Below are 22593 nucleotides of genomic sequence, written 5' to 3'. Positions count from 1 at the left end.
GAGATAGATTTTGAAAATGGACGATTTCGCAACTTTGGAGTGGCCTTGACCTTGACCTTCAATCGGGTCAAAGGTCATACCATCGTGCATCCCTCATCGACATCTACCCACATACTAAATATCAAGAAAATCGGAAGAAAAAATGGGGACGTACATCGAGACTGGCTTTATTAGGTCATCTCATTAGAGATGACCGAATAAAAGGTGTTCATTTAGCCAATTCAGACATTGTTTGACATTCCACGAGTCTCTGGGTAATGTTTGTTACAACCGATCGCTAATCACTTGCCCAGCCAGCGTGGTCATATTAAACACCATCCGGAGACGAACGGAAACGTCCAGAGTGTCAAACAACATTTGTTTTGAACAAAATGTTTAATCTTAATTCAGAGGTCAGGACCGTCTCCTTGGGCATATCTCAAGAATTTCACAAAGTCTGGCATCCTGCTTTGCTGCCCATGTCTGTCTGTCTTGCATAGAAGGCCGCCTCCATTCCTGGATTTTCTGACTTCCTCTAATCATGGAGTCAACTTGTGGCCATCAATGGAACCCTCTCATCCCCTCTCACAGTAGAGGCTTGAGCTCCCCAAGTCAATGTTTTGGGCCCATCAATGGAACCCTCTCATCCCCTCTCCCAGTAGAGGCTTGAGCTCCCCAAGTCAATGTTTTGGGCCCAATCATGTTCCTCATTTTTATTGATGACATATCCATGCTATGGAATGTTTTGGGCCCAATCATGTTCCTCATCTTTATTGATGACATATCCATGCTATGGAAATGACAACTCTTGATATATATATATATATATATATATATATATATATATATATATATATATATATATATATATACATACATATATACATATATACATACACATACACATATACGTATATGGCATCTCTGGAAAACCCTCTCTTCTGACTTGCAGATGACTCCACATTGTGTCATACAGTACCCCAGCAGCTACAACTCTCTTTGCTGATCTCAAAATGATTCGACTCTTGTCTGATAAATGGAAGATGTCCTTCAATACTGGATAATGTTTTACTCGATTGCTTTGGAGCAATTGTCAAAACCACTTATATTCCCTTGGTCATCCACTGAAAGAGGTTGTTCTTGTAAAGTTTAGGCCTCACCATCAGCCAAGGCCTTTCCTGGGCCCACCACAGCAACCTGAGCAGCAAAGTCAACTGAAGAATGGGCATCCTCTGAATCAGAGCTATTCACATTATATAAGGAATTTGTCTGCAGCTCAACAGAGTACTGTTCCTCACTAAGGGCTGTCATCTGACTCTCCTGGGATTCCATGGCATTAAAAGCTCCCAACAGTTTGGAAACCCTGATAAGGGAGAAGCACAAGGTCTGTTCTCACATTACAGGCAGGTCACTGGTCTCTGTGTTATACTGTCAATTCTCCAGCATTGCTCCCTCTGCTCTCAGTCCTCAGACCCTTCCCCACAAATCCAGAAAGCATGCATTCTTCCAGTAATTCCCTCCTGGTTAAACTTCCAAAATCCAAGCTGACTGCACAGCTCAATTCTCTCATTCCTCACTTCTCCAGTCAATGGACCCACCTACAGAGGCTGTTCTGTCTTACTCTTCCCTCCAGGACTTCAAGCAAGGAGTGCACCACCATCTCTTGTCATCCCCATTTCCGACCAATGATCCCCATTACCTACTTTTACCATTCCAAACTCAATCAATTTACTTGCAAATTTCAGTTTCTTTCCCTTTAACCTCACCTCCTTTCCTATTCACTCATTCCCTTGACATTTGTCCAATAGTCAGTTCTACTTTGCTCTTCTCTGAGCATCATTCCTGTAAATAGAAAATTGCTCTTCATTGTGGTTATATTCTTTATGAAAAGCAAAGCAGAATAAGCAACAATCCATGTGTATCTGTTTTCATATTACCCTCTCCACTTCCTCCCATGACCAACCCCACAACATTATCTCCAACTGTGATGGTGGGAATTTCTCATCTCTCCAGTGCCAAGAGCAACCTGGCAATGCTTACTGGTGGAAACACTCGTGCCAAGAGCAACACTCCACACCTGGCTACCTGTAATTGATTTTGAATTTAACAGAAACCTGTTACATGTACGGCGCACATGCCAAACTAAACTACATATCCTTTCTCCCCCAAATTTTGCTGGATTATTTATTTGATAAAGCTTGAAGACGATGTTGAATAACTCACCTGTTAGTATTTGCATTGTACACACAAGTTTGAATCGCCATTGAGCCTCACTTGTGTAATGAGCCAGACGAGCCAGCCGATTGCGAAATAGCTCTGAAGAAGAAACAGTGTCCCATCGCTGTCCAACTTTGCCCACATTTTCGTTGGAATGCATCTCAGCCAAAGAATCTGTGATGAGCCTCAGCAGCTGCTCAGTGAAGTCCTCATCTGCAAGGAAGCCAACTGGAAATAAAGTATCTTTATGAGTGTCTGTTGGGTGAGGGGGTTTGGCCCAATGCGATTTACCAACAGCAGTGTTGCTGTCTTTTACGAGAACATGGTAAGTTTGAGGCTGCTCAGGTGGCTGCTCGTGATGCAATATGTGAGAAAAATCATTTGGACTTGCTCCCAGGCAATCCACACTACTTTCTAGACTCCCAGTGGCAACATATTCAGAGGTATTTTCTTCTGCATACTCATCCTCCGTTTCCATGTCTGGCTTATCAGCCATTAGATCTAAGCCAGTAACAAAGAGCAGTGAGAATAGGTTTTCAAGCACCTCTAAGCGCAGCATTGGTGAGACCACCTTCTGGAGATGCACTTGGCAGAGCTGTAGCCTTGAACGAACCGCTGCAGCTCGACCACAACATGGAGGAGGATTTCCCAACAATCCCATTTCACTCTTAAATGCCGCTTCACCATCAATACTCTGAAAGTCATTGCTGTTGTTTCTGTTTTTACTGTTGGAGGTTAATGTTTCCATTTCTCCTCTGCAGGCTGAGCTCTCTCTTGTGCAGGCACCACATCCTGCACATCGGCCACCAGGCATTGCCAGCACAGCATGTTTCATAGCACAGAAAGCATGGAAAAGCATTTCGCTACCTTGCTGCATGAGAGTACCATTTTTCTTCGGACCTACAAACACAAGAAAAGTCCAAGAAATAACTTGATGCACGTCATTAAAACTACAAAAGTATAATAGTAAAATGCAAATTTAAAATAAAATTTAAAATAAACTTTAAAAGATCTAAATATTTTCTGTGTAGATTCAAATGAGGGAAGTGTCATGTGGATTTTTCTGGATTAAAATTATGTATTATAGAGATTGCAGTAGATCTGAACATGGTGAGCAACATTCCAGGTGAGCTAAAAACGAGCAATTTTCATCCGTATACCTATATAGTTTACAGAGTGCATTCCGATTGTCTGAAAACAAATGAGATTTTGAATATCTTTTTCACATGATCAACTATATGTGGGCTGCTCTGCAGTTGGAACACCAAACAAGTTAAATGTTCTGGCCATTGATGGAAGAACATTCAATATTATCTCCCCTAAAGCATTACAACGATATGTTCAAAGTTGTTGCTTTTTCTGTTCAATATTTTGCGGCTTGAAAAATAAAATGTTGTTCTTTCAATATGTACTTAATTGCGGTATTCCAATAGATGTACACGAGGTCCCAGGTAATGCCAGGCACCTTTGTGGGAGGAGGGAGGGAAAGGGAAGAGGTAGGAGGACAATGGGTGGGGTGGGAGGCATGAGGGGAATGGGTGGGATGGGGAGGGCAGAGCAAGGGGGGAAGTGGGAGGTCGGAGGAGAAGGGTGGGGAGTCTAGAGGGAGGGGGTGGGATGAGAAGAGAGAAGGGGCAGGGTAAGGACGGGAGGTTGGACAAGGCATTGCCAGGCACATTAGCTTTCGCCTCCAACCCTTCCTCCCTCCCCTCTGTTTCTTCTGTTTCTGTTTCTTCCCCTCCACACCCCAGCACCTTCCTCATTGCTCCCTCACCCCTCCTCACTATGCCTGGTGTTGGATTAGTGGTTAAGGCGGCTGAGTTAGGATCTTAGGGTCCTAAGTTTGAGCCCCGTTGGCTGCTGAATTAACACCAGGTGGTGTTGACTCAGCCTGTCATCCTTCCGAGATCGGCGAAATGAGTACCAGTGTACTGGAAGAGGGGCACAGCATCAGAGGCACAGCCATGCTTTCAAGAAATGATAGCTACCCCGGCAGCTAAGATGCCATATGAACAAGCAAAAAACCCCTCCTCACTCCTCTTCCTCTCTCTCTCCCACCCCTCTCTCTTCTCTTCTCTTCTCTTCTCTTCTCTTCTCTTCTCTTCTCTTCTCTTCTCTTCTCTTCTCTTCTCTTCTTTTCTCTTCTCTTCTCTTCTCTTCTCTCTCTCTCTCTCTCTCTCTCTCTCTCTCTCTCTCTCTCTCTCTCTCAACCCTCTCTTTCTATCTCACTCAATCCCATCTCTGTCTCTGTCTCTGTCTCTGTGTCTGTCTCTGTCTCTGTCTCTGTCTCTCTCTCTCACTCTCACCAATCCCACCCCTCTCTCTCACTCAATCCCACCCCTCTCTATCTCACTCAATCCCACCCCTCTCTATCTCACTCAATCCCACCCCTCTCTATCTCACTCAATCCCACCCCTCTCTATCTCACTCAATCCCACCCCTCTCTATCTCACTCAATCCCACCCCTCTCTATCTCACTCAATCCCACCCCTCTCTATCTCACTCAATCCCACCCCTCTCTATCTCACTCAATCCCACCCCTCTCTATCTCACTCAATCCCACCCCTCTCTATCTCACTCAATCCCACCCCTCTCTATCTCACTCAATCCCACCCCTCTCTATCTCACTCAATCCCACCCCTCTCTATCTCACTCAATCCCACCCCTCTCTCTCGCCCCCACCCCCTCCCTCTCCCTCTCACCCCCACCCCCGTCTCCCTCTCCCTCCCACCCCGTCTCCCTCTCCCCCCCACCCCCTCTCCCTCTCCCTCCCACCCCCTCCCCCCCTCCCCCCCACCCCGCCCCCCTCTCCCTCCCACCCCGTCTCCCTCTCCCTCCCACCGCGTCTCCCTCTCCCTCCCACCGCGTCTCCCTCTCCCTCCCACCGCGTCTCCCTCTCCCTCCCACCGCGTCTCCCTCTCCCTCCCACCGCGTCTCCCTCTCCCCTCTGTTGGTATTCCTGCCAGCGAAGCGACAGATGGTATTTGCTGGTATGCCATAAATAAAGCTGAACCCCCTAATGACGTGGGGAGAGACGAGGGCTTGCGTCTGGCACCACATGGTTGAGGCTCTAACATCGGTAGTGTATTGTGTAGGTCAGCGCTGTGTGCACGAAATGCAGCTCAGGGAGCGATGGACCTGTGGAAATGGTGAGGAGAGAGGCAAGATGAGAGGGATGTCTCTTCCTCAGAAGGCGAAGCAGAGAGAGAGGGGAAGATGTTCATGTTAACATGTGCAAATCTCAACTGATGCGGGGGCACAAGCACAACCCTCCTGAACTCTGGGACCATCCCCATACACGGTGAGTTCCTGCTGTTGGCCACCCGCAGCTTGTGGGTGAGACCATCCTCCAGGCCATACCGCCCTCTGGGATAGCCCTGTACAAGTGTTCGACCTTCCTCCAGGGTCAGCACGCCTCGACGCCATGGCTTGCACGGCCTGCCGGCCAAACAGTAATGGTCATTTCTCTGAAAGTGCGATGCGCTTTCCATTGTGCCTTTCATGTTAAATGCGCTGTGCCCTCACACTTCATTCGTCCTCATCTGATGAACAGGAGATGTTACACAACAAACGTACCCTACACTGTCAGAAAGTTAATATTTAATGCCTCCAAAGTGGACATTTTACACTAAGACTTACATTGACAATTCCCTGTGACAAAAATAATCTAACCTACGTGGACGTACAGACTCGACTGCTCTTACCACGATCTACAGTAGCTATGGATGCTCCCACCCATTCCAGCTAACAATACATTGTTTTTATGAGACATAACTATATATAATTACATTGATTTATAATGTTCCTGTATTACAATAACGTATGAGCAAGTAATTCCATTATACTGTCGAGAAAGAAAAAAATGTGCATGGCATTGCAACTGTGGAATTTTGGGCAATTGTGGTAGGGTTTGGTGTGTCGTCAATGTGGAAGAACGTTGGAAGTTGTACAAGAGCCTGAGGAGAACTCGGAGCAAAGGAAAAGCACAGTACTCTTATAAATCACATAAAATGCACGAAACCAAAAATGACAAAAAGGTATTGAGGAAGTGGAACTGACAGTGTACGGATGAAATAGGCTGAGATAGCAGTTTCAACACAGACTCCTCATCTCGCCACTGTAGCTCGGTGAACTTGAACAGCAACAATAAGGGTGAACTGCGGCCCAGTGTGGGAAGCTGTACGGCCAGATCTTCCTCTCTTTGATTGGGCCTGCATCAGAAAGAAAAGTGGAAATGATATGGATCACATTCTACAACCAGAAAAGGATGTACTGCATTTACTTCATCAACTCAATGCATAATATCCTTTCTTTGGCTTTCTTTAGCAAGGCAACAAAATATATCTCTCAAGATGGGCAAGTTTAGTTTGTTTGAGATTTTAGTTAGTCTTGTTCATTTTCCTGTTAATTGGTCAATCCAATTTGAAGTAAACTGATGATTCATTCAGTGAAGCAAATGAGGCATTCTATTTCACTTTGCTTCCTGAAATCCTTTGGGTCTCAAACCATGTGCAAGTTGTCCTGTAGACTGCATTTGAAGTCAATTTTGTCCAAGTCAAGAAAATAAAAAAGGCAATGAAAGTCATTAAACGTCCAGAAACATGAAATAATAATACATGCAAGTTCAAACAGCAAAGACACATCAAAAAGTTCAACCTGTAACATGAAAACAACAACATTGAGCCAGCATGGAAGCAAAATCAAATATATTTGCGTTTTCCTTTGTGGATATCAAAAGCCGATTTGTGGACAAAGTTCTACAACGAGGAGACAAATAACATTCAATGGCCGATACGTACTCACCTGCTATGCTCAAGGCACCAATGCAACACATCAAGCTGGCTTTTGAGAGTATTGCAGGCCTCAACCAGGCATTGGTCTCCCATTACACTCTGCAGCAATAACAAGTAAAATGAACGTAAAATCTTAACAAATTACACTTCACCACAGGCATTATCTCTTCTTTAACTTCTTAATCTCTGACAACTGTTTGGCTTCTGACCTGACTATTCCATCCTGGATTTGTTACTCCTTCTGAAACAGCAGTGGATAGGTGCCATGAACCACAAGGAAGAGGTTGTAGTCATCTATATGGATATCTGGCATCCAGCTTTGATATCCAGGTTGTCTTGCTTTGATATTCAGGAATCCCTGCTCAAGTGCTTGTATCATTTCCTCGATGAACGGAAAGTGTTGGCCCTTGATGGAATCCTTTCCCATGATCTGTCCCTTCAACCTGGGGTTCCACAAAGCAGTACCTCAACACAGATATTATTCTTGATCTGTATCAATGATTTATCACGTTCTCTAGAAAATAAAAAAAAACACAACTCGTATTGCTGATGTCTCCATCCCATGCAGAACAGTACACAACTCTGGTGAAAGTCTGGCCGCTACTGAATCCACTTCCTCAGACCGAGACAAGATAAGCTGTTGGTCAGCAACTTGAATCGTTATGTTAAAATGCCGACATTTCAAATGCTCTAACAGTGTTACCCACACGGTTCTGGAATCAAAGTATCGAATCCACAGCTTCTCTGGGCAGCCACTGGAAGAGGTGCAACTCGCTGAAATCCAGGGCCTCAAAATCTGCCATAAATTTTTGTGAGAGCCCATATGTCCTTCATCTGCAGCTTGATAGAGTACTGCTCTCCCCTCTAGGCTGGTTCCCCTGCCTCAAATCTCGCTCAGTTTGGCGTTGTGGAAACCAAGGTCTTCAAAATTAGTGGAATCTCCCACGATGAAACTGAGTCAATGGTCCTATCACTTCACCATCGCAGAGGTCGGTGGTCTCTGTCTTCGATCACCTCCTTTCTGGTCTTACACCCTCTGCTCTGTCTGTGCTTTGTTCTCCCCAGGTTTCTGTAGGGCATGCATGGTCCACCGTCAACCCCCTTCTGGTGATACTCCCAAAATCCAAGATCACTACTCACCTACACTCGTTTGTTCCTTCCTCCCCCCTCCCCCCACCCATCGCCTGTAGACCCAACTTCCACATTCTCTGCAATCTCATTTTTCACTCCAGGTCTTCAAGACAGCTGTTAACCACCATCTCAGGTCATTCCCTTTCCAAAACCATGATCTTTCCTACCCTCATTAAGCCTCCTCCCCAACACTACCTCCCATTAAATCTCCAGTTTTCCCTCCTTGAAGTTTAATTCTGTATCCATCTTGTCCACCCCATGCCCCCTCTCCTGCTACCACCCCCATTCCTACCCAAACCTATCTTGGCCTTCAACTCTGCTGTTTGTATTCCCCCCCCTCTCTCTCTCTCTACTGTTCCTTTGGCGTCCTGTTATGTCCTGATCCGCTCAGTGAACTAGCCGTTCCACAAGCCTTGTATACAAAAAAGGAAAAGAAAACAAAGGATAGATGAGGCTCATTATAATTTCCTATTGAGCTAAGGCATTCCTGAGCCAAATAGAACTCATTATGATGAATAAGGCCTTCATACAGAGGTCCAGGGAGGATGGCTCCCCACTCTGGCCTGGTTCTTCTGCTTCTCAACTTGGTCCACTTGAAGCAGGAGAAAATGGAGACCACCACACCAGGGGAATCTCAAGACAATACGTGGATACACGAGGACTACCACTGTTCTATTGGCAGTAAATTGGTGAACTCTATTTTATACAAGTGTACACATTGTCTTGGTCATCCTCTTGCCCTCTTCTATCCCTGCCTTCTCCTAGCAACTCCACATCAAACACATTCCTCAAGAAACCCTAGCCTGGTCAACTTAGCCAAAGAAAGGAAACCTACTATCCTTTGCAATATGCTCGTACATAAGCCAAGACCCTTGGATAGAAAAGAGAAATGTCACAAAATGTCCAAGTAGAATCTATCACACAGTTTTAGCCACAATTGCTTCGGAGTTCAGAAAAGATTCTGGAACTACGACGGGAAAAATGTAGCAGCAAGCATCTCTGCGTTAACCCACTAGAGGAACAGTGCATGATAAATCATCCATTCATTTATGGTTATTATCACACCAATGTGTCACATCGAGGGGGAAAATTGGACTGGACACCAACGAGAAAGCAGCCAATTGTATACAACTTGACATGATGAATGCTGTCACACTCTCCTGGTGGTGGTTTATTCTTACATTGAAAGTGAAAGTACCTGAGCATTATGCAAAGCCTCAAGAAGATCATTGGCAAAAAGGAAAGATCGACAATCAGGCCAGGCCAGCAGCAGGACAAGGCGACGAAGGTAGATAAATGGCCCGGAAAGGAGTTCCCGCAACGTGTGTAGCTGTTTGCATTGTACCAGCTGCAGTGATGCATCCTGTTCGAGCATGTTAGTAGAGGTGAAGGAAAAATGAACTTAGGCCAAAATATAATTAAAAAACAGACAGACATGTGATGACAACAACAAATCCAGTATATAATGAAAATGAAAATTACTTCTGAATCAAAAAATAAAATCCAGAAAGACGACAGCTCACTTGATCAAAATGTAATGGTCATGACTACGATTACAAAATATTCATTGGCTGCGTACTAAATGTATTTATTGGCACTTTGACAAATTACAACAGCACGAAGGGAAGGTGACCAGCGTGTTGCCCTTCGAGACATATGTTAATCTAAAGGCCCGGTCACACCTTGACGTTTTAGCCAACGTATGCAGATTTTTGAATTTTTTTTCTAAAACGCTGGCACACGTTGAATACGTTATGGGTAAGTTTTGATAACAATGAGAGCACGCTGAAAAACACTACCATACGTCGTTGTACGTTGGCTTTAAACGTTATACTTTTTGGTTGTCCTCAAATTTTTTCATGCTTCAAATTTCACGACGTATGCCGGCGTATGACTCACACGTTCCGCTACACTGGCCACAAGTTGTATGCACGGTCTGCGATCGTTGACAGACGTCAACACATGCTACTTTAAGTTAATCATAAGTTGAGACACGCCGAGGTAATGTTTAGTGTACCCGAAACTTATTTCTAACCTATGATTAACGTGTTGTTAGCACGTTACGCGATCGTTGCCACACATCGACAGACATTACTTTTAAGTTACTCATAGGCTGAAAGACGTCGGTATAATGGATCGTCCTTGCGTCAGCGTCCACGGCCACGGCCAGGACACTTATTTGCAGCATTCTTCAATCTTTTCTTCAGCATGACGAGGATGTTCACACTTCGATGTCGAGCTTGGCTATGATTCCAATTGTCCATCGGCAGCGTCTATTTAAAATAGTCGAGTTTGAGCGTTTTAACACGTTCAGAATAAACGCTTCAAATTTCCAAACCCCAGCGTCAAAAAACAAAGGTGAGTGACAGCAATTTAAATCGTTCATTGTAAACAATGAAAATAGCTGAGTGGTACCGTTTAAAAGTCGTTGAGTGTAAAAAAATCCAATTGTTGAGCGCAAGCGTCTTCTTTCAATAGTGGGGTTTGAGCGATTTAGCACGTTCAATAGAAACGATTAAAATTTCCGAGCGCCAGCGTCAAAAAACAAAGGTGAGTGACAGCAATTTAAATCGTTCATTGTAAACAATGAAAATAGCTGAGTGGTACCGTTTAAAAGTCGTTGAGTGTAAAAAAAATCCAATTGTTGAGCGCAAGCGTCTACTTTCAATAGTGGGGTTTGAGCGATTTAGCACGTTCAATAGAAACGATTAAAATTTCCGAGCGCCAGCGTCAAAAAACAAAGGTGAGTGACAGCAATTTAAATCGTTCATTGTAAACAATGAAAATAGCTGAGTGGTACCGTTTAAAATTCGTTGAGTGTAAAAAAAAATCCAATTGTTGAGCGCAAGCGTCTACTTTCAATAGTGGAGATGCAGCCATTTAAATCGTTGAGTGGCAGCCTATGAATAGCAAACCCCACGTCACCAGCAAAGATAAACTGCCGCACGATATGGATAAGTTAGGCTATCGTTGGGCATAGTTTGTGAACGCCGGCTTCACGATAATTATTCGTTGGTATATCGTATCTATAAGTAATCAAAGCGCTCTATGAACATTATTAGTTCATTATGCATTTGTCCAACCCGTTATGAATAGACCTAAATCGTAAAAACAAGCTATAGCTCATTGTTGAAAAAGCCCCATAAAAAATTATCCGCGAAGAACTTCGAACAATGGTGAAAAGATGTCTCCTACCTTTGGACACGCGGATGCAAGGACGATCCATCATAACCTACACCCTCCCCCTCACACTCACCTACTACTGCCAACATGAACAAACTACTACTAATACGAATACTAATACTAATACTGATACTGATACTGATACTGTTACTGCTGACATGGACATCGACTCAAAAAGGAACTCGAAAACACTGTTGGTTCCCCTTTTATGAGCAGCATTTTTATATACCAATTCCCAAAACCGCTGGGAACACGTCTTTATATGGCAGTTGTAAGTTAGAAACACGTTCATTTATTTTTTTTTGTCGACCGGAAGACGTCATTGGAATACGTCTACATACGTTGATGTGTGTTGGGACTACGTAAAGAATTTGTTCAAAGCACGTCAAACATAAGTTAGAAATAAGTTTCGCGTAAAAAAGACATTACCGCGACGTGTTTCGACTTATGAGTAGCTTATAAGTAGCCTTTGTGGACGTGTGTAAGCGTCCACATATCGTGTGTAAATCTTATCCCCATCGCATGCGGAACGTGTGTCATACGCCGAGTACGTCGTAAAATTTTGAACATGTTTAAAATTTCTTGACGTACTCTACTTTCTACAACGTATGATAGCGTACTTTAGCGTTCTACTCACGTATACCAAACTTACTCATGCCGTATTTGACGTGCCCCAACGTTTTAGACACATTTTTCTTAGGTCAGCATACGCTGGCAAGATCGCCAAGGTGTGACCGCGATGTTGACACTTCCATTTCTACGGCAGTTATGATTCGAATCGTTGTGCGTCAGTCTTTTAATAGGCTACGTCACGACATCGTCGGCGATGCGTGCAACGCGTTATGCCTAAGTTAGACTATCGTTGGGCATGGGTTGTGTAGGTCGACAACAGGTTCAGCATTCGTTGGTATAAGTTATCTATAACACAACGAAACGTTCTGTGTCCGTTACCAATGCGTTATACATAAGACCAAGTCGCTATGAATACGTCCGAATCTTTAAAAAAAAAACATCAAAAGTTCAACGTAAGCCAGCGTTTTACATACATTTTAATACATTGCCATCGCTGGCTAAAACGTCAAGGTGTGACCAGGCCTTAACAATCACGTCAGCTTGCGGACTTGTCGAAAATTCACATTTTTACTTTGTTGAAGAAAAGGCCACAACTGACTTCCTAGAGGACTCATCCTCTTATTACATGACCAGGATAGTGTTGTCAAGCACTTTGAGATGAGCTGGTCATGGCACCTCAAATGGCAGGAAGAAGTTCAGTTAGGGGTGACGTCTACATTATGTTGATAAGCTTCAAATAGAGCAAAACATGTGTCAATGTGATTGCTTCTCCTCCATGAGTGAGAGTGAGAGTGGAGGAAGAACAAAGAGGGATGATACCAACAATACCACGAGTACACTGGGAAAATTGGATCGAGGATTTTCACAGGGAGGGAGAGTGGTTCACATGTCATGGAGGAATTCTGTTCCAAGGGAACTACAACACAGAAATAGACCATTCGGCCCATCAAGCATGCACACTGGTTGCCAATCTATGACTATTTTTTTTGGATGCAGAGTCAAGGCTCGTGGAAGAGCCAAACCACTGAAAGGATCAGAATGCAACGGGATAAAAGGAACAGAAGAGAGAGAAGGGGGTGGGGGGGGGAGGTGACCCCAACAGCAAGATTTAAGGAAAAATAGAGGGAGATTTGGACAAACAAGGGGATGGGGAGGAATCTGGAGGACAGGATGGATACGGAAGGAAAAAGGAAACGTCTTCCAGCCCTCCCTCCCCTCTGCCCCACTCCTCTCTCTGTATGTCCATGCTCTATCCTTTTTAAACTTTGAGCGACAAGCAAGGAAGCAACATGCACCGTATTTAAGGTCTTTCCTATAACTCAATACTTGGCCGGAGATTGAAATGCCAAAATCCTCGACTCGTAACATATTACATCATTGAGTCCACCGAGAATTAAATTCGAGTTTATTTTGGACCTCTTTGAAGTTCATTATGAAACGTTATTTTAGGTTACAATGCTAAATGGAGGAAGAGTTTTCTTCAATTAAATGACAGCCTTGCATTGCAACCTTTGTTCAAAGACTTTCAAGAAAAGCTATTGTTTTTAACAATGCCGACATGGTTTGTTCAACTTTAGTGATAATCCTCATACTCTGTCACAGAGGGTTGGTGCAACTGAAGCATGTCCCTGAGCAAGGATTATGCTGGGTGGTTTGCCATTGCCTTCCCAGCAGTAGTTCAGGCAGAAACTTTGCCACGCTGCCAGAGATAGCTCACCTACTGTCCATGAAGGACACCGTGGGGATCTTCAATGTCCACCAATTAATGTCGGTGGATGGGACACAAAGTTTAACGTCCACCAGAGGGACGGCACACACATTAATGAAGCACCTTGCGTGTGAAACACTGGGATGACAGTTTATAGCTGTTTCGGGATTCGAACCCAGGCGAGACAGATTCGAGGCAAGTGTGCGTACCTCAAATCCATCCTGTCAGCCCAGGTCATATCTCAATGTACTGTTAATAAACAAACTGCGATTCCATGTTGTATTTATATGTTTAAAATGTAATCACGTTTGGTATCATGCATTTATTCTGGTTAAATGTTGAGCGTTGCCTGCGTGCGTAGCTTTTCAAAAGCAGTGCGGGAAGGGGCTGTCGGAAACGGGAGACAGCCGAACATGCAAACGCGGGGATGCACACCATGCATTGCATTGTACAATAGATATGTATACATTTCTACAGGGTGTCCATAAAGTCTATGTGCAACTTTATTTCTGTCATGTGTACTTCATAGTTGTAAAAGTTCAAACTGCAAATGGAATATGAAAGCCTCCCATAATTTTCCAATGATAAACTGTGGTTTCTTCACCAATTTTGGAGTCAAGACCATCCAGTGTGGTTAATACACAAGTACGGTTTATACTTTGCCTGGTGGCGTTAATTTGTTCCAGTTCTCTTCGACCACTGTGTTACAATGGGATCATTGCGAGCAAAACATGTCTTCGACAATCTAGATTCGATAATTGCAATAACTTCACTTAACAGTGACCAGCAGATTAAGTGTATCGATTGTAATTTGATATGGTCCTCCATTTCACAGCTGTGGTTTACATTTAAGTGCAGTTTATACACGAGTTTGTTTTTCAAAAATGTCAATGCAGTACTCAAGGAGTGCGGATTGCACATGATGCTGTTCACAATTGGAACAACATGGTGATTCCTCAAGTGTTGTTAATATTGTTGGAGGAATGTATCCAATGACCTGATCGAACATATTATCATGTCATGCACCTTCTCAATCATGTTAGAAGATATCATGTCAGAAGATTCACTCGATCTTCTCACTTGACAAGTTTTTAATATTTCAAGATTGGAGAATTATATTGAGTTAACTAAAAATTTAGAAACTCGGCAAAATTAACCAGCTTCATTGAGTGATATGATTTAATGCATTCAATGCTAGACCTAATGACCTATCCATCGCGTCTGCCAGATAGTGTCCATACTTTTGGAGGCTCCGCGAGGTGCTCCACAGGGAATGAAAGCAAATCTGGTGAAAAACGAGTGAATTTCAAAAAAACCAAAAGTGAGAACGTTTGCGTGTAACCCGAGCGTCCAATGTCAATAGCGGTACTGTGCGACATCATTCTGAGCGAACCGTTCACTCACCGCGGAGGATTTTGCCAGGCAACGTCATTCGGAGCGAACCGTTCACTCAATAATTGACTCTGTCACAGAGGGTTGGTGTCGCTGAAGCATGTCCCTGAGCAAGGATTATGATGGGCAAGGATTATGCTGGGCAAGGCAATCCTGAGCAAGGATGAAGCATGTCCCTGAGCAAAAGCGAAGGCTTTTGGTTCGCACTCCGTCGCCCAGAGCGAGCGGTTCGCACTCCGTCACCCAGAGCGAACCGTTCACTCACCGCGGAGACTTTTGGTTGGCGCTCCATTGCCCTGAGCGAGCGGTTCGCGCTCCGTCGCCTAGAGCGAACCCTTCACTCAGCACGGAGGCTTTTTCCACGCAACGTCATTCGGAGCGGACCGTTCACTCACCACGGAGGATTTTTGCCACGCAACGTCATTCGTAGCGAACCGTTCACTCACCACGGAGGCTTTTGGTTCACGCGCCGCCGCCCAGAGCGAGCGGTTCGCAAAGCATTACATATTCTCTCTGCAATCAATCAATCAATCTCTCTCTCTCTCTCTCTCTCTCTCTGTCTCTCTCTCTCTCTCTCTCTCTCTCTCTCTCTCTCTCTCTCTCTCTCTCTCTCTCTCTCTCTCTCTCTCTCTCTCTCTCTCTCTCTCTCTCTCTCTCTCTCTCTCTCTCTCTCTCTCTCTCTCTCTCCTCTCTCTCCTCTCTCTCCTCTCTCTCTCCTCTCTCTCTCTCTCTCTCTCTCTCTCTCTCTCTCTCTCTCTCTCTCTCCCCTCCCCTCCAAATACAGTGCAGCACCCTCCTCCCACTCTCTGTCTCTGGATATATCCGGACAGTGATTATGTCTGGACGGTGTTTGTCTCTGGACGTATCCGAGCGGTGCTTGGCTCCGGCCAGCTTGGATCTGGACGCGTCCGGCGGTATTTTGACACGGACGTGTCCGGGTGGTGTTCGTAGTATGACCGGAACAAAATTGATTTCAGACATTATTTTGTTTCCATCTTCACTGTTATTCCATGTTGAAGAATTTTGATGAAACATTGTGAATCATAATTAACGCTCCATTGCACGTCTGCCTTCCCTTCTCCCTCTCTCTTCTTCCACCCCTCCTCGCTCTCCCACTCCTTCTCACTCCCCCTCCCTCCTCTCTCCTTTCCCCTCCACTTCTTCACTCTCCCTGCTCACCTATCTCTCTCTCTCTCTCTCTGTCTCTCTCTCTCTCTCTCTCTCTCTCTCTGTCTCTCTCTGTCTCTCTCTGTCTCTCTCTGTCTCTCTCTGTCTCTCTCTGTCTCTCTCTGTCTCTCTCTGTCTCTCTCTGTCTCTCTCTGTCTCTCTCTGTCTCTCTCTGTCTCTCTCTGTCTCTCTCTGTCTCTCTCTGTCTCTCCTCCCTTTAATATCGCTGTCAGGGAAGTGACGGGTGGTATTTTCTCGTAATTCATCATGTGCAGACCAATAATCATTTCATACTATAGTCAGAGGTGAAACTTCTCACATCCATTAGTCACTGGCACACAAGGAGAATCAGAGAAGCTATGAAGATTCTGATAAGACAGAATACACTGGCCAATCAGCAACACACAATGATCAGCCAATCAGCACCCTAAAATAACCAGCCAATGAGACATGGAGTTCTTATAAACCCTGCATCCCATTCGTTCCAGTTACTTCCTCCAGTCGATGGGTGGAACATGCTGCCCGAAACGTTGAGGATTGCTTCTCTCTTTTTCTTTAGAGTTATTTTTAAAGTATAAAAAATATAAATGGCTCTTTTAAGAGCAAACACATAATGTAAATTGTAAACCTTTTACTCTACATACACACACTGATGACACACATTGATTTATTTTACAAGAAAACAAACACCACATGTTAACTTAATGTCAATTAATGGTTAAAATGTCATGTTTATTGTCTTGTATATTAAAGCTATGTCACACCAAACATCTGTTCACATATTGATATGTGACATTACACATAACATAAACACAAACACAAACACAAACACAAACACACACAAACCTGAATCTGAGTTGAGGTTTGACAGCAAGCTATCCACCTTGTCAGAAGAAAAGGACACATAGTCCAGGAACAGATGGGTGTGACTGGGTAAGGTGGGTACAGAGAGCGATGGATTTGGGACACAAGATTTTGAAGCAAACACGGAGTTTAGGCATTAAGCATTTTGTACGTGCAGTGTCAGCTGTGCGGCCATTTGAGGTATGGGGGGATGGAGGGGGAACGTACACCAAAAACGGACTTAAGAGATGCCACCAGGACTTGGAGGAGGGAGATAGGTTTGAGAGTTCAGACTTGAGATGAGAAAGATGTTGGTTCCTGGCTCTCCTCAGGATAGACACACACTTGTTCTGAGTTTTGTGGAAGGAACTGAGATTGCCTTCATAAAGATATAGGTCTACCTTCCATGGGTTGAAGGCAAGTTGTTTGAAGACAACTGCTTCACCACAAGCTTTAGTGTACAATGGGCGGAAGGAAGGGAATGACAACTGAAGACGTGATGGGATAAATCTGTGCACGAGAGAGAGCAAGTTTCTTTGAAAAAATTCCCAGTTTGAGTTCATGTCAGGGAGAGTAGAAATGGGAGACCAGTCCAGAATTTTGATGGCTGCTTGAAGACCCTGCCAGTCGGCCTGAGTGAAATGCCACACTCGTCAGCACCGAGGATGTTCTCTAATAACAGCCAGAGAGATGACCACTTTAACGAGCATGTGGAAGCAGAAGAAGAAAATCAGGTATTTTCTAGGAAATTAGTCAAATCAATTCCAGAAGAAATGGAAAACCGTTGGCTGAGATCCGGGTGGGGAAGATGACAGATTGTGTCAGTCCCAATGAGTCGTAGAAGTCCTTTGTTGAAGTGCCATGGCAGGTGAGAGAGGTACCCACACCCAGCCAACTGGCATGATGGCAATTGAAGTAATCACATACGAGGAAGAGAGTTTGGATGAGTGGAGAGAAGTTGGTCCATGTTTTCATCGAGCGAGATGTAAAGGGAGTCATCACTGTTTGGTGGACGGTACAACACAGACAAACAAGAGGTGGGAGCGGAGGGGAAGCCAAAACCAGAGGTATTTCTGGGGATGTGGAGGAGTGAGGGAAGTGCATGGAGAGTGAGGAATGGAGTTATTGATAGAGAGAGCAACTCCGCTGCTAGGACGATGCTCAGGTCTATCATACCAGAGGAGGGAGTAACTCGGGAGAGAAACTAAGGAGTCAGAGATGTCCTGAAGGAGGAAGGTTTCTGTAAGGCAAATTATGTCTGGTCTGTCAGTGGCAACCTGTATAGAGAGATCAGCCAGGTTAGTGCAAACACCCTGGATTTTCAGGTCCACACTGTTAAGGAAGAGGGAGGGAGGAAGCTTTGGATGCAGGGGAGGGGACGGGATGGGGAGTTCGTGAGTGTTGTTGACAGTTGATGACAGATTGTTGAAGAGCTGGGAAGAGGGCCAGATGGGGAGGAGAACAATGGGCTCGGTGGTGAAGGGCTGAGTAGCAGTGGGAAGTAATAAAAGAGGGGGCAAAGGGAAGTGGGAGATTGGAAGAGGTGGAGGAATGAGCTGGGAGAGAGAGGTTGGAGGAAAGAGGCAGCTTTGAGAAGGGGAGGGGGGAGTGAGGGGGAGATTTGAAAGGGAAGAGTGAAGGGGGAGAATTGAGGAAGAAGGATGAGGGGGAAGAAGTGAGGGAGAAAGGTGTGGATGGGAGCTTTTAAGAAACGTGAAGGGGAAGCTTGCAAGCAGAAGAGAGAGAAGGTTGCTTTGAAGAGGGAGGAGGTGGATGAATTGAGAGGGAGGGGGAACGATGAGAGCAGGCATGATAATGGGAAAGGAGGGAGAAGGAAGGGGGGGGAAGAGGGGAAGGAAGGGACTGGGTAGGGGTATGGTAGAGCTGGGAGCAGGAGAGAGGAGGAAAATATTTGAGGGTGTGGGAAGAGGTGGAGATGTGGTGAGAGGAGAGAGTGTGATAGAGATATTGAGAAGTGCACTATATGAGAGTGTGAGACATTTCAAAACCATACAGTTTGGGATATCAGAGGGGGAACTGTTAGTAAGGAAGAGAGGAATGGAGAGGAGCGAAGAGAGAAGCGAAGAGAGGAGGTAAAATGGGGCGGGGGCAAGATTGGAAGAGTAAGGAGGGGGTATAACAGGGAAGGAGTTGGGAGGATATCAACTTAAGGAGTTAGATGAATTTGCACTGAAGCTGGAAGAAAAAAACACAAATAATAATGGAGGACGAATAAAGTATTCCAAAATGGGATTTTTTTTGTATACCTTGTCAAGGCTTGTATAACAGCAAACACACAACGCACAGCGGGCCGGGGGGAGGGGGGCATTATATAAGAGGGGCATGGGAAGGACAAAACGGTGAGGAACAAAGACATGAGGAGATCTTTGGAGCGGAGAGGGATGGGGCAGGGGAAATGAGGAATACAAGATGGACACACCAGGGACTTTCAGGAAGGAAAGCAGGGGATTTGAAGGAGGTGGGTTTGGGGTGGTTTTACAGGGGTAGAAAAGAATGAGGATTTGGATGGGGGATGATAGGTGGTGATGAACAGCTGTTTTGAAGGCCTGGAGGGAAGAATGGGATTGAACAGAGTGAGGAAGTTTATTCCAAAGGCGGAAAAAAAGAGGAATGAAAGAGTGAAGGTGAGCAGTGATTTGTGATTTTGGTAGTTTTACCAGAAGGGGGTTGTTGGTGGACCTTAAGCACCCTGCGAATATATGGTGAGGACAAATTGCAGACAGAGCGGGGGGGGGCGAGACCAGAGAGGAGACTGTCAAAGACAGAAAGACCACCGACCTGCCTCCGGTGAGAAAGTGAGAGGCCCAGAGACTCAGCATCATCGCGGGAGATACCAATGATCCGAAATGCTTTGGTTTCCACAGCGTGAAGCTGAGAAAGGTGGGAGGCAGGAGCACCAGCCCAGAGGGGAGAGCAGTACTCATCAATCTGCGGACGAAAGCTTTGTATGTGGTCAGGAGCTAAGGTGGGCAAAGGAAGGACTTTGCACGACGGAGGATTTCCAGTCGTCGTCTGACTTTTGAGGCCAGGTTGGAAATGTGGCTTTCCCAGGAAAGATCATGGCAGATAGTGAGACCCAGAAGCTTGAAAGAAAGGACTTCTTCCAGAGGATTGTTGAGAAAGTAGATGGGATGGGGAGGGGGGGGTTCTAAACGATCCTTTCGGAGAGACATAGTGAGAGTGTGAGATTTGTCTGGATTGAAAGACATGTTCCACATGTTGGACCAGTTTGTGATTTTACCCAGATTGCAGTGAGCGAAGAAGCTGCTGCTTGCCGTTCTGAGGGATGACCGATGGTACGACAGAGGGTGGAGTCATCAGCAAAGAGATAAAGAGGTTTTTCCAGAGAGTCGGAGAGATCAGTGATGAAAACCAGAAAAAGAACAGGGCCCAGAATGCTACATTGAGGAACTCCAGCCTGGACAGGAAGAGGGGATGAGAGAACTCCATTTAGTGCCACACGTTGACTGTGACAGGAGAGTAAGTCTGCGAGCCATGAGTGGAGATGCCCTTGGATACCATAGGAAGAGAGTTTGGTGAGCAGGGCAGGGTGCCAGACTGTGTCAAAAGCATGCGATATGTCGAGGGATATGGCTCTGATTTCACGTCTGGCATTGAGGACCTCCATCCATTGTCCAGAAAGCAGAAGTAGCATATCCAGGATCGAGTGACCTGGTCTGAAACTAAATTAATGATCGTAAATCAAGCCATTGGAGGAGAGGAAGGATTTAATGTCTGAAGCAATGGTGGATTCCATAACCTTGCTGATGATTGGGAGAAGGCTGATTGGTCTGTCGTTGCAGGGATCTGTTTTTGCACCTTTTTTATGCAGGGCAGTAATGTTTGCTGATTTCCAAAAATAATGAAAGAGCAATGAAAGCGTGAAGGTGAGCAGTGATTCGTGATTTTGGTAGCTTTACCAGAAGGAGTTTTTTTTTGTAGTTCAGAGATTCGTTCAAATACATTGGAAGATGGATGGAGTGCAGAAGAATTTAGAGAATGGAGGAAGGTAGCATTGTAACAGGTTGAATGTTTTGACACGGGATGAAAGAACGGTTGAATTGAACACAAGATTTTGAAGAAGAAGAACTGGACAGAGAGGGGACGTTGAAGCATTCAATGAGACCATTTGTATATTTTTTTTGAAGTTTAGGGAAGAAGATGAAAGAGTGAAGGAAAAGTTTGAAGAAAAGGTCATGAAGGTGTGTGGTGACTACCTTCACAATCAGAGTGGGATTGGCAGGGAAGAGGGCAGAGAAGGAAGAAGAAGAGCCAGTTTACAGGAAGTCACATGGTTACATGGGGTTTCAGGTATGAAGGGAAAAGGTTTTGTTTTGTTGTATTTTATATATTTTAAGACATGAAACAGAGTATAGTTCGGAGGGATAAAAGCAAGGTGGAGGGAAAAGTGGAGAAAATAGAAACTGATGGTAATTTGGAGAACATACAAACAAACTCAATTGTACACAATGACGGGAAGAGAGGTAGGCCTCAGGGAAACCCAAAATGACAAAGCTGACGAAAACTCACCAAATAGCACAATTTTTGAAACAAAACCAAACTTGGAACACAGTAAACATAGAGGCCAGAAAATAAAGTCAAAACGCGACAAACAACGACCGGAAACTTATCTTTCAGACAGTATGTAGGAGACCCCTGGAGAGAATCAACTGCTGCCTCAAAAATCGGAATCAGAAGTCAAACCTTCCTTGGAACACCTAAGCTTCCAACCACTTTCAAAGCTTTCATCTGCAGTCTGATGGAGTACTGCTCTCCTCTCTGGGGTGGTGCTCCTGCCTCACACCTAGCTCGACATCACGCTGTGGAAACCAAGGCATTTAGGATCATTGGTATCTCCGTCCATGAAGCTGAGTCTTTGGGGCTCTCCCTCTCTCACCGCAGGCTGGTCGGTGGCCTTTCTGTCTTCGACTCTCTCCTCTCCGGCCTTGCCCCCCCCGCTATGTCTGTGATCTGTCCCCCCTATATTTCCATAGGGCGCTGAAGGTGCACCAAAAACCACCTTCTGGAGAAACTGCCAAAATCAAGAATCACTGTTCACCTTCACGCTTTCATTCCACTTTTTTCCCGCCTCTGGAACAAACTACCACACTCTCTTAAATCCCACTCGTCCCTCCAGGTCTTCAAAACAGCTATTCACCACCACCTCTTATCTTCCCCCATCCAAAATTTTGATCTTTTCTACCCCCATTAATCCACCTCCTTCAAATTTCCTGTTTTCCTTCCTGAAAGTCTCTGTAGTACCATCTTGTTTACCCTGTGTACCCCACCCCATCTCTCTCCCTTCCAGACCTCCTGTTGTCTCTGTTCGCCACTATTTTATGCTTCCCTCTCCCACCCCTCTTGTCTCCTACCTTGTTATATGTTTCAGTGTATTAGCCCTTACACGAGCCTCGACATGGTATACAAAAATAAAAATAAAAAGGGGGCGGCGGTTCGCCACACTGCCAGAGTTGAAGCATCCAGTCTAATGAGCAGTCGGCTGTGGTGTTTGTGTTTTTCATCATCACCCGCAAATGGAGATAACAACCAACCAGAGCTGATCCCTCGACTATCCACAGGGGTCCG

The 22593-nt window shown here is 45.0% G+C and overlaps 1 protein-coding gene across 3 annotated transcripts in view; it reads right to left on the bottom strand.

Moving 5' to 3' along the window:
- Positions 1-22593, bottom strand: part of ZFYVE26 (zinc finger FYVE-type containing 26) — a 252667-nt gene that overhangs the window by 171892 nt on the left and 58182 nt on the right. For 2 of the 3 annotated variants that reach the window (XM_085890294.1, XM_085890293.1), the window contains exons 7-10: positions 9319-9483; positions 7000-7088; positions 6256-6407; positions 2203-3096 (exon numbers count right to left, since the gene is read on the bottom strand). In XM_085890294.1, the coding sequence (XP_085746420.1) occupies positions 2203-3096; positions 6256-6407; positions 7000-7088; positions 9319-9483 (1300 nt within the window). Of the gene's footprint in view, positions 1-2202; positions 3097-6255; positions 6408-6999; positions 7089-7198; positions 7325-9318; positions 9484-22593 lie in introns of those variants that run through there. The other variant, XM_085890295.1, reaches the window with a different exon arrangement.

The sequence above is a fragment of the Eptatretus burgeri genome, chromosome 7 (genome assembly GCF_056783735.1).
Source record: "Eptatretus burgeri isolate ZD-2024b chromosome 7, Ebu_testis_v1, whole genome shotgun sequence".
Taxonomy (NCBI): domain Eukaryota; kingdom Metazoa; phylum Chordata; class Myxini; order Myxiniformes; family Myxinidae; genus Eptatretus; species Eptatretus burgeri.
This window is presented reverse-complemented; position numbering and strand designations above follow the sequence as displayed.